General features: G+C 52.1%; 4 protein-coding genes across 4 annotated transcripts; 2 read left to right on the top strand and 2 right to left on the bottom strand.

Moving 5' to 3' along the window:
• Positions 1–5: 5 nt before the first annotated feature.
• On the top strand, positions 6–1,313 carry Z520_05419 (uncharacterized protein; the record flags this gene model as incomplete). Its single annotated transcript, XM_016775922.1, has 1 exon — positions 6–1,313. One exon carries the CDS (start codon positions 6–8, stop codon positions 1,311–1,313), a length of 1,308 nt encoding a protein of 435 aa, XP_016633081.1.
• A 1,002-nt stretch (positions 1,314–2,315) lies between these two features.
• Positions 2,316–4,028, bottom strand: Z520_05420 (uncharacterized protein; the record flags this gene model as incomplete). The annotated part of the gene is made up of 1 exon (XM_016775923.1): positions 2,316–4,028. One exon carries the CDS (start codon positions 4,026–4,028, stop codon positions 2,316–2,318), a length of 1,713 nt encoding a protein of 570 aa, XP_016633082.1.
• Positions 4,029–4,659: 631 nt separating this feature from the next.
• Z520_05421 (tubulin alpha chain) lies at positions 4,660–6,336 on the bottom strand (the record flags this gene model as incomplete). The annotated part of the gene is made up of 5 exons (XM_016775924.1): positions 4,660–4,934; positions 4,988–5,686; positions 5,743–6,050; positions 6,110–6,168; positions 6,325–6,336. 5 exons carry the CDS (start codon positions 6,334–6,336, stop codon positions 4,660–4,662), a joined length of 1,353 nt encoding a protein of 450 aa, XP_016633083.1.
• A 2,353-nt stretch (positions 6,337–8,689) lies between these two features.
• On the top strand, positions 8,690–11,656 carry Z520_05422 (uncharacterized protein; the record flags this gene model as incomplete). The annotated part of the gene is made up of 1 exon (XM_016775925.1): positions 8,690–11,656. One exon carries the CDS (start codon positions 8,690–8,692, stop codon positions 11,654–11,656), a length of 2,967 nt encoding a protein of 988 aa, XP_016633084.1.
• Between the last annotated feature and the right edge of the window lie 774 nt (positions 11,657–12,430).

A 12,430-nucleotide genomic window follows, 5' to 3' on the forward strand; every position in this document is an offset into this window, starting at 1 on the left:
TCGTCATGACTGTTCCAGTCCAAGTCCCTCTCTCGCCCCGTCCTCTCAGACCCAACGAGCGCATCTTGACCAACGAAGATGGGGGCATAGTCACACCTGCTCGAGCCCCTTCCCCCGTCTACAACTTCGGCACACTCGCAGTTCATGCTGGTGCACCCCTAGATCCTTCCACAGGCGCCGTCATCGAACCTCTATCCTTGTCTACGACCTTTGCACAAAAAGCTGTGGGTAAGCCGATTGGGCTGTACGAGTACAGTCGCAGCGCGAACCCAAATCGTGACAACTTCGAAGAAGCTGTGGCCGCACTTGAACACGCTCGATTTGCTCTGGCATTTGCCTCGGGCTCAGCGACAACGGCTACAATTCTTCAGTCGCTCGCAGCCGGCTCACATGTCATATCTGTCTCGGACGTCTACGGAGGCACCCATCGATATTTCACAAAAGTGGCCCTGGCACATGGAGTTGAGGTCACATTTTCTCCATCTATTGAACTGGACATTGAAGAGTTGATCAGGGAGCAAACGAAGCTCATCTGGATCGAGAGTCCTTCGAACCCCACACTGAGTCTCGTCGATATCAGGAATGTCGCGTCAGTCGCCCACAGGCATGGCATTTTGGTTGTGGTGGACAATACGTTCTTATCACCTTACGTGCAGAATCCATTGGATCACGGAGCCGATATTGTCGTGCATTCCGTGACAAAATACATCAACGGACACTCAGATGTCGTGATGGGCGTTGCTGCATTCAACTCGGAAGAACTGAAAGAACGACTGACATTCCTCCAAAACGCCATCGGAGCTGTGCCTTCACCATTCGACTGCTGGCTTGCCCACCGAGGGCTTAAGACGCTGCATCTCCGAGCTAGAGAGGCAAGTACGAACGCATTGGCTGTTGCTCGAGCACTCGAGGCCTCGCCGCATGTGATCGCAGTAAATTATCCTGGTCTGGATTCTCACAAGCAGAGAGCCATTGCAATCAAGCAGCATCGCGACGGTATGGGTGGCGGGATGCTCAGTTTCCGTCTCAAAGGCGGACACGCCGCCGCAGAGAGATTCTGTCAACAAACACGCATCTTCACTCTGGCCGAGAGCTTGGGAGGCGTCGAATCTCTATGCGAGGTTCCGAGTGCCATGACGCACGCGGGCATTCCCAAGGAGCAACGCGAGGCCATTGGCGTCTTTGATGATCTTGTCAGACTTTCCTGCGGTGTCGAAGATGCCGCAGATCTCAAAAAGGATGTTCTACAGGCACTGGAGAAAGCAGTTGTGGGACCGAAGATTTCGAATGGTGTCAATGGGACCAGCAGATGATCTTCTGGAGTGATACCATGATCATCCAATCCAAACCACCTTCCCCTCTTCTCTGTGAATGAGGGATGATCTTCGTGGCTCTTCTGCTGCGGTTCGCTGTTCCCCGTTGTTTATAGGTTCATATCCGATTATGCTGGAACGACGTCCAGGGCCAGCCTTGCTCTCACAACTTGTCACGGCATGAGGACAAACTTGACGACATTCCATCCATCCATCACCACTGCTATCACCGTTACCGTCATACTCCCTCCCTAAATACTCAGTGCTCACTATCCATACCCTTCAATCTGCGTTCAACAAGTCGAGCTCGGGTCTCTTACAAAAATTTCTCAGGCGGCCACCTCATCCGATATTTCACTGTACAAAGGCGCAGATGGAGAACGAGCGTTTCCCCAATAAGCGAGGGAATACTCTACGGAGCTGGAAATCGAAGGGTTAAATAATCATTAGACAGTGTTTGGATCCCAATCACTCAAGCCACGGGCGTTCCTGGTGTTTTCTTTTCTTTTCCTTTTTTTTTTTTGATCAATGGCGAATCTTCGTCCCGAAAGGGAGTGAGTGGAAGGACTTTTTGCTGATAGCTGTAGGTTTATTTACATAGGAGGTCCGCTCTGCTCATCTCTCACTCCGTACTGGAATGTGGATAGATAGACCCAGCATCCCAAGAGCCCCATCACATAAATATTACTCTCTCTCTACTCTCTCTCTCTCTCTTTGAGCTTGTCTGGCCATAACTCAGGAGCGTGGCATCTACATACCTAGTAGTAGGTAAGAAAAGTAAAAAGGGTCGATTCGACACCTAGCTAGATAATGTGAAAGATTCAAAGCAATTTGATTTTCATCGACGAGCAAAACAGATAAGGGGTATCTCCTATACAAAACATCCAATAAATTAACAAAAAATATCATCAAGAAACCAGCGGCAGGGCATCCCTAATGTCCCAGACCCGTCCCAGTCGCCATGGAGTCCAAATCCGCGATGCCATTCGACGACAAAGCCGATCAGAGCTCGTCCAAGCTGGCCAGTCTCGGGTCCTCACGACACTGGTCTTCTTCTGGACTTGTGGCCAACAACCGAGAGGAGGAGGTGCGACCATGCACCATGCTAGGAATCTCCGGGAAGGCGTCTTTTCTGATGCGATTCCTCTCGGCAATGCCCAGGAGAAGCTGCCTCACGTCGTCCGGCACGTTCAGCCTCTTCTTCCCTTCGGTGTCTGTGTCATTCTTCTCGCCACTGACGGTGCCGCTGCTGCCGCCACTGTCGCCTTCACTGAATCGAAGGAGTCTCTCATTTTCCTCGCCACCCGCTCTCCCGCCCAGTCTGAGACTCCGGTTCCAATTCCCCTCCCCGTGCTGTCTCAACCCTGCTTTCACGGGATCGCCATGGAAATACCATTCTTTGCCCAGCACCACGGCCACCACAATGACAATGACGGCAATGCTCGTCCACCACACGATCCCCCACACGCGGTCCCACGCCTTGCGGAATTTCTCTTCGCGGTTCTCCCATTCCTCGACTTTCGCTCGAGCCGTTTCCAATCGGGCGGACAGGTCCCTGGCCCTGTCACTGGCCTTCTTCCCGCGCTCGGTTAATTGTCTCGCTTTCACCTGTCTCGTCTCAAACCCACTTTGTAGAGTTTTGACCCGTCGGCGTGTATCTTCGTCGACTCTCTTACTCTCGCGCTCAAAGTTTCCTATCAACGTCCCACTCTGTCGTGCCAGTGACTGGAAACTACCAATCATGCTGACCAGGTTTCCGACTTTCTCGAGCAAGTTGTAATACCCATAGTCTAGTCGACGAGTTATTTCCACCCCCGTGGCGGTTATCTCTGCAACACGCGAGCGGAGTTCTTCTTCGCCTTCTCGGAGCTCCTGGTCACGGCGCTGGAGATCTTCGACTTTTACGTGGATGCGCCGTGCGACTCGGGCGGCGTCGCCACGATCGAGGGCTTCTTCGAACGAGGTCTTGGGGCGGAGGGGATGTGCCGGAGCTGCGTGGGGGATTCTGTCACGAGAGGCGGGATCCGAGGTCGCGCGCCGGCGTAGTTCAGGATATCCGGAAGTATTGTAGTCATAGCGGCCGCCTGCCTGGAAATCGCTGGTCATGGCAGCAGAAGGACCAAAGACATGCTGAGCCGTGCCATTGGAACCACTCCCGCCGCCAGCACTGCGATTTGTCGGATTTATCGGGTTAGGTACATTTCCCGTGTGTGCGCGCCTGTCCCGTTCGGCGTTGAGGCCTGCGACCAGGTGTGGGAGGGTCGAGAGAGCTTCCTTTGAAGCAAATCGGCGGGGAGTATGTGCGTCGGACTGGCTTGGTCGGTGGCGTCTGAAGGGAAGACTGTGCGTCGAATCATTGTTATGGTGTAATATATGCGAGTGCGATTGCGAGGGTTGATGGCCACCAGAATTGTGGTCTTTGTCCTTGTTATGGTGGTGTCGATGTGAGGTTCCTGGCAGGTGGAGGCGTGATGCCGTCTTCTCAAAGGCGCTGGTGGCAGTGGGCAGCGTGATTGCGTTCCGGGGTTTGGGGTCTGCAGGTGAGAGATAGGATCTCGACCTGATATGCGGCGGTCGAGCAGGTCGAGCACTCGGCTCTGCGGTCTGAGGTTGGCTTGAGGCGTTCTCGTTCTTGTTCGAGGGATTTGTATGTGACAGAGAACGATGGAGAGCCGGCCGTTGTTCCGGCGGGGGAGAAGGGTTTACCAGGGACATGGTGGACCCGAGCATGATGGTTATATGAAGACCGGAATAAAAGGAGCCATTGTAGGTAGGCGAGACTCTGCAAATGTCGACTAGTCGGGTCTCAGCATATGCAGGACTAACACCGGCGCAGGGAGGGGATGAATTGCAGACTTGCAATGGAGATGCCTTCATCTTAGTCACGTGCGCGGGACCTGCAAGGCTGACACTGGGAGCGTTACTCGGACGAGGCTGTGAATAAGGCAGCTACCTGGGTAGGTACTTCTCGGCATCGAGTGATGGCAGATGATCTTCATTCGCTACTTAAAGGGCACCATGAGCTTGCAGTCTTATTGAACAGCGTCACCACTCTTCAAGAATTCCCATAGCTCCCATGGTACCAATCAATATTTCAGTCTGTGCTATCGACACACCGCTGGCGTGACTCGTCTCATGCTTTCATGTCGTGGGTCTCATTCGCTCCGCGCACAATTATCAACAATTCGCTTCTCTAGTCCAAAGAGCATCGGGTATCAATCATCCTGTGAGTGAAATGACTTGAAGCTCTGTGACCTGCCAAGTGACTGTATCTGTGTGGTTGCCAATGAGGATGTTCCACCGATCTCATGTCGTCGTCATATGACTTAGGTGTGGGTTGAATCACTCAATACTCGGCGCCAGCCTCGTCTTCTGCCTCGAGACTGTCGCTAGCAACTTCCTCATAGTCTTTTTCCAATGCCGCAAGGTCTTCTCGGGCCTCGGAGAACTCGCCTTCCTCCATTCCTTCGCCGACATACCAGTGCACAAAGGCGCGCTTCGAGTACATGAGGTCGAACTTGTGATCGAGCCGGCTCCAGGCTTCGGCAATGGCGGTAGTGTTGGACAGCATGCTGACGGAGCGGTCGACTTTGGCAAGCTCTCCGCCGGGGACAGGCATGGCTAAATATAAGTGTTAGCAAAATAGAACCAACAAGCCATAATGATAAACCTACGAGGTTGGTAGTTGATGCCAACTTTGAACCCAGTAGGGCACCAATCAACCAAGTGGAAGCTTGATTTGGCCTTGAGGGAGGCAATGGCAGCATTCGCATCGCGAGGAACAACATCACCTCGGTAGAGCAATGCAACAGCCATGTACTTTCCGTTGCGAGGATCACAAACGACCATCTGGTTGTTTGGTTCGAAGCACTGGAGTGTCAGGTCGTGGACCTTGAAGCTCTCGTGGGAGGATCGCTTGGTGGAAACGACGGGAGCGTAGCTGATGAGTGGGTAGTGGATACGAGGATACGGCACCAAGTTGGTCTGGAACTCGTTCAAGTCGACGTTCAGAGCACCGTCAAAGCGGAGACTTGAAGTAACGGAGGAGACGACCTGGGCAATGAGGCGGTTCAGATGCTCGTAGTCGGGTCGAGGAATATCCAGGTTGCGACGGCAGATATCGTACACAGCTTCGTTATCCACCAAGAATGTGCAGTCTGCATGCTCAATGGTGCTGTGGGTGGAGAGAACGGCGTTGTAAGGTTCAACGACAGACGATGAGACTTGGGGTGCAGGGTAGACAGCAAATTCCAGCTTGCACTTCTTGCCATAGTCGACCGAGAGGCGTTCGAGAAGCAGGGCGCCGAAACCGGACCCAGTACCACCTCCAAAGGAGTGAAAGATCAGGAAGCCTTGAAGGGATGAACAGTTGTCTTGCAAAAGGTCAGTATTTCTCTGCACCTCGTAGTAGACCCGTGTTATTCCTCACCTGCAACGCGACGAATCTTGTCCAAAACATCGTCCACAAGTTCTTTGCCGATAGTGTAGTGACCTCGGGCATAGTTATTTGCGGCATCCTCTTTACCACTGATCAAGAGCTCTGGGTGGAAGAGCTGTCTGTATTGACCTGTTCGGATTTCATCAATAGGGGAAGGATCGAGATCGACGAAAATGGACCGAGGGACGTGTTTGTTGTTGCTGGTCTCGGTGAAGAAGGTCTCAAAGGCTCCAGCATCACCAACATTGGCATCGGGATTAGGTCGGCCATCAGCCTTCAGGCCGTGTTCGAGGAGATACCTGGGTGAGGTGATTAGCAATGGTGATTCAAAGTAGCGGTGGGCGCAGGGTGCTCGCACAATTCCCAGGCGGCATTACCAAGCTGAGTGCCAGCCTGCCCGATATGCAGGTGGCAAACCTGTTGAGAAGATCAGTATGTGCTGGGTCATAGTAGAGGACTATCAGAGATTCGATAAACAACGGGGTAGAGATAGGTATGGTGGTGTGGGTGATTTTGGGCGCAGAACAATAGAGGGGTATTAGTTACACAAAAACAAAACACAGGCAAACTTACCTCCCCGTGCATTCTGTGGACTTTCTGCGGACAGGATACAGAAAGATGTACAAAAGGGACGCGAGACTATCCAACGCAGACTCAGACTCTGTGCGAGATGTGTCGGTGCACAGGACAAGGAAGTGGACGAAGGAGAGAGTGAAGCCTAAAGTGCGCGGATGGTCAAGTGGTGTGTATCAGTTTACGATTGGCGCGTCCGATTGGGGGAAAGACGGGAACAGGATAAACAAGCCAAGAACCACCAAGTAACCAAACTCAGGCTGCCCATCAACTGCCCCATCAACTGCCCATCCATTCACTTTTCCGTTCATGCCGCCATGCACCTCGTCCCCAGTATTGTACCTGCAGCTGTCAACTGTTCCGCTCCGTCCTTTGCCGTCTGTCTTCCCTGCCTTGATACCTGCACTCTGTCACACTCCGAGTTGATGCAATGAACCCCTCGTGACGGTTGATGTTGCTGACAACGAATACCTCGTCAGTGCAAGAAAGAACTTGGTGACTTAGGTATCTGGACATGGAAAACATATTATCACAGACTTGTCCATCCGCATCTCCAATCGTATACCGTAGGTCAATGGAAGATCTGTCAGTGATCTCCAGGAACGGTGGGAATTGGCGAAGGACTGAGCCTCGGCTGCATTTTGAATTTTGACACCCTCTTGATCCCAGACCTGAAGATCTACGAGTACGAGATGCTGTTGGCGATCAAGCTGCTTCGCTCTCCCGCCTGGTCCCTCACCTATAATATAATTACATTGTACTCGAGTTGTCAGGGGGTGGTCCAGCAAGGCTGGCTGTGGACATTGTTTCAGGGACGCCGACTTTTAGTCGTATGAGGGGACCCTGGCATTGATAAGGCCACAGCAAATTAAAGCCTCTTAAGAAGCAGCACATGTCAAAGATGAAACAAGGCTTGAAAGACAATCGATGGCGGCACAACGGTGGGCGCCACATGTTGATAAGAGGCCCAGATAAAATTTTGGTTAAGAGTTCGGCGTCTGCTCATCCAAAGCGCCACAAGATGCTAAAGCAGCTGGTTCAGGTACTCTTCTGTGCGTGGCTTCATTCAAACGAAGCGTTCTATGATTGCAGTGTTTTCGCGTACCTACGGTACCTAGGTACTCGTAGATATCACTGTAAGCGAGCTCGAGACACCCGATACTGATATACCTAGCAAATTTTATATGTTGGGAAAAAAGCTGTACGAGTACTCCGTAGTCCGCAAGGTGATCTCAATAGCCGAAGTCAGCCATGCTGCTAGAGCCCTACCTAGGGGCCCTCGATTCGCTTGCAATGAGAACCAACCAATTCAATAGAACAGCCAAGTTGTCGGCATAAAAGCAAGACGTCCATCTGTACAAGGAAGAAATGGCTATGCATAATGCACAAATTAGATCTCTCGGTCATTCGCATCAGCAACTGTCCGAAAAGGCTCAGTCTCAATCTCGATCAACGTGAGAAACCGGCGAAATGACAACGCGGTTTGGCAGGATCGACATCTGAGTTTGTTTTGAGACATGGGGCGACAGATGAAAAATGATGCAACAAGGGATCCATGGATGGCAATCACCGCTCCACTGGTGCCACTGTCAGAAAAATCCCAGCAAAGACCAAGCACCAACAACTTGTCTTGACTCTTGGGCGGCTTTCCCAGGGGTTAACCGCCTTGGGAAACGGGATTAGGCGGCACCTTTGGCAGTTTGGGGCATGGCTTCTGGTGCCCTAGGGCCCATGCGAGGCGGCTATTCCTCTCTTTCGCGATGGGGATCCGCTTGTGGAGTGCTTGGGGGGCGTTTGGGGTGCCCACCTCGCCCACCAGAAACCCGTCCCCAAAAGCCAAGGCTGCCTATCCCTGTCTATCGCTCCTGTTTTCGCAGTATCTACTCGGTACCTATCTTTTTCGTGCCTGTGCTTATTTCTGCGCCCATACGTAACTACCAGCACGAGGAAGAGTTGATTTTGTACCCAGCTCGCCAAGTACCCGAATAGACCTGCAGCATGCATAAAGAGAAAGAGGGGGTCCCTTGCAGCACTTCGGCCTCCGTCACAGACGCAATCCTTTCCATCACTCCTCTTATACACCTTCGTTTCAATTCTATAGACTGGCATAGCCCCTCTTTGGTATTTTTTTCAGACATCGTTTCCCCAGTTCTGACACTTCAACGCGTGTGTGTGTGACTCCATCCACCTGCCGTCATCCCCATTTCTTTGCGTCATATACACCCACACGTTCGCTACCTGTCTCCAGAGAGCCGCTGGTTGGCTTCTAATGTATGATATTTGAGGGTGAAGAGGAGGATCTTCGGCCAGGAAAGAGTCCTGCTTCTCTCTACACCCGTACCTCTCGACCTCGAGTCTCCTCAACATGACCACCCCTGAGAAAGAACTGCCTCACTTCGAGTTCGACCCTGCCAGCAAAAGGCCCTCCGACGACGATAGCACGGCTGTTGAAAATGACAGACACGAAGGTTCTGTCGACAGCACACTGTTACACGACCGATTGAAGGTGGAAACACAGCGTCGAGATACAAGTACACGCTTTGATGACCCACGGTCCCCCAGCAGGACGCGAGAGGAGGCTCATCGTCTTGAGGATGAACTCGCCGTGCAGAGAGCTGAACGGCTCACGTCAATAGAATCCCGGCAGTCAGAGGCTGGTCGGAATTCAGCAACACTTCATCGATCTAGGTCGAGAGCACCCGAACCACTCGATGAGTTTGATACGGCTACGAACCCTATCCACGAACGTACCGCCATATACAAGCCGCCTGAAAACCCCACCACAAAGATTGCCAAATTCTTCAAATACATCCATCACTCCAGTTTCGTCATTCGCTACTTCACCTACATCTTCCCAGTCTTTGCCCTTCTCCTGATTCCCATTCTGGTTGGAGCATTCCTACCTGCTGCCGAGAACGCAAGTGTCGGTGGCGTTGAGTTGATCTGGTTTGGTGTATGGCTTGAAATCGTCTGGTTGACGCTCTGGGCTGGCCGTATCGCTGCCCGGATGATTCCTTATCCTCTCGGTCTTGTCTCAAGTCTCTTCACGAACAATTCCAAAAAGTGGCGAGATCTAGGCAAAGCCCTTGAAATCCCAGCAACAATCTTCTTCTGGTGGCTCGGTGTCGAGGTCTCTTTCTTGCCCACCATGACTAACCATCATGTTGGCCGCTCCAAACAAACCACGCATTGGGAAAAGGTGCTCAACAAGGTCATCATCTCCGTCTTCGTGGGCGCGACCTTGAATTTCATCGAGAAGATCATTATTCAACTGATCGCTATTTCCTTCCACTTGCGAACCTACGCCGACCGCATCGAAATCAATAAATTCCAGATCGGCAGTTTGACGAAACTGTACATCTTTTCCAAGGCCAAGATCGCCATGGAAGACGCAGAATTCGAAGAGAAACATGTGGAACCGGGCTCGGGGACTAAAACACCCGCCATATATGCCGCTCAGGCTCAGGAAGCTCTCACCAAGGCATTTGCCAAAGTTGGTGATGTGGCTGGTACAGTTGCAGGTGATTTTACTGGGAAGAAGATTGCAAAAAGTGGCCACCCTTCTCAGGTTGTCTTGACCCTGCTAAACAGCACCAACGGGTCGCAGGTTCTGGCTCGACGCCTGTATCGAACATTCGTGCGAGAGGGCTGTGAAACTGTGTCATCCGAAGACCTGAAGGCGGCTTTTGACAACGAAGAGGAAGCTGAAGCAGCTTTCAGCATGTTCGACAAGGACATGAACGGGGATATCTCCATGGAGGAACTTGAAGCGGTCTGTGTCGAGATTGGAAGGGAACGGAAATCAATCACTGCCTCTCTCAAGGACCTCGACTCCGTCGTCAGCAAGCTTGACGATGTTCTGTTTTTCGTTGTGGGCGTCATCACTGTCCTGGTCCTCATCTCTCTGATTTCCACTTCGGCAGCCGGAGTCCTGACTTCTGCTGGCTCAGCAGTCCTCGCTTTGTCCTGGCTGTTCTCCGCTACCGCTCAAGAATTCCTTCAGTCTTGCATCTTTGTCTTCGTCAAGCATCCTTTCGACGTTGGAGACCGAGTTTCAATCTACGGCAACACCGGGTCGTCCCTGAAAGGGGATGACTATTTCGTTAAGGAAATCTCGTTGTTGTACACGGAGTTCAAGAAAATGGAAGGCCATATCGTTCAAGCGCCAAACTCCTATCTCAACACGTTATTCATCCTGAACATGCGGCGATCTGGAGGTCTCGCCGAAGCTGTTCCTATCGTCATTAGATTCGGCACCACTCTGGAGCAAATCGAGGCTTTGCGCAACTCGCTACTCGAATTTGTCAAATCTGAAAAGCGCGAGTACCAGGGAAATATCTTGACCGAACTGAGGGACGTGACCGAAGCGTATTCTCTCACTTTGAATGTCGTGTTCTTCTACAAGTCGAACTGGCAAAACGAACTGCTTCGCCTTCAGCGACGGAACAAATTCATCTGTGCTCTGATGGTGGCTATGCAAGATATTGGTATCGAAGGACCTCGTCGTAATAACGCTGGTTGGAGACCAGATGTGCCCTACTTTATGCAGCTGCCTCCGGGCGCTCCACCTCTCATCGGCGGGGACACCAACGGTCTGCAGCATGGCCATGCTTCCGGAAGTATCACTGGGGATCCGATCCATCATACGCCGGCAGTTGGAGCGCCTCCGCTTCATTACCCTTCGATCATGCGACGGCGGCCTAGTACGGGCCAACTGGGACGGCCCAGAGGCGAGTCTCTGTCGGCCATGGCCAGGAGAGTGGACTTTTCGTTGGGTATGAAAGATGTCAGCTCAGGAGAGCAACTCTCGGATGTGTACGAAGACCGAAATCGCCCTCACTTCGAAGAGGTGATACGAGAATCCAACAGGATTGAAGAGGAACGAAGGATGTCAGAGTCCCAAGAACGCGAAGACCACGGAAGGTCAACGTCTCGCGAAGGGCACATGATGAGCGGAATTCTGCGGCGCTCAACCACTCAAAGTTTTGCTGGTAATAGCAGAGCGTCCGTCGGAGGCCATCATCGGGCTTCGATCAGCAGCACCGAGACACATCGCAATCGGTTCCTGAGCCGCTTTAATCGCACTGGTCGAAGCATTGATCTTCCGCGCGACTCACTGGCGGAAGAGGGCCAGGCTCCTCCCATCCCACACGTTGGCCCTCTAGATGCGAGATCTGGTAAAGTCAGCTCACAGGCAGTTCGTGCCGACTCGATTGCATCTCGCTCCAATGAACCTGAGCCATTCCCGCCCATGGCCCCAGTGAGCAGCAACACACAGGACTTTGAACTGAAAAGGCTAGGCGGAGAGACTTCCTCTGGCCGACAGCATTAAAAATCACACGCGTACTTTGACTCTCTCTTCTGGATTTTGGTCCGACGGTATACGCGGATCCTTGGGTGTCAAATGGTTGGACAACTTTGGAAACAAAAGTTCGATTGTTGGTGGCCGTTGCGACGGGGCCGGCCTTTTCATTGAGCCCGAGCTGGCCTCGATTCGAAGATTGTAATTTCTTCACAATCTGCAATATGTATAGACAAGGATATGAAGTGGTCTGATTCGACTACGTGGCCATGATTATAGAGATAGAGCTTATGAACGGACGAAATATTTGACTTCTGACAAATTCAAAAGGCCACAACAGATCCTTCTCTTGCTCTTTCTAGATCTTTTGGGTCTTTGGTCAGATCGCTGACAAAAGAAACAGGTGGTTGGTTCAGCGAGTACCTCGTATAGGTCCCTCGGACGAATATGAGAACCGTGCACTGCCAGCTATCGACCTTGTGCAGCTGGCCTGACTAAAAGACTAGGACAGACGGCGAGTTGTTTGGATCCGGCTTAGTTAATCTAGGTAAGCATTCTGTAGAGCCTAGTACCTTGTAGAGTAATGTCCGTGCGACTTTGCTCGGCAAACAACTAATACCTCAGACCGCGGTGTCGGACTCCGCTTTTTCGGCTTCGGGCTTGGACTTCCCCAACTGCTAGATCTGACACTCAACGTCAAGCATGGACACATTCTCTACGGCCGCTTTTCTCGTGTTTGGGCTGGGGCTCAGCCCTGGTGCCGCTGTCCAAAAGAGCCGTACCCACACACAGACACAACACGCG

The sequence above is a fragment of the Fonsecaea multimorphosa genome (genome assembly GCF_000836435.1).
Source record: "Fonsecaea multimorphosa CBS 102226 unplaced genomic scaffold supercont1.9, whole genome shotgun sequence".
NCBI classification, from domain to species: Eukaryota; Fungi; Ascomycota; class Eurotiomycetes; order Chaetothyriales; family Herpotrichiellaceae; genus Fonsecaea; species Fonsecaea multimorphosa.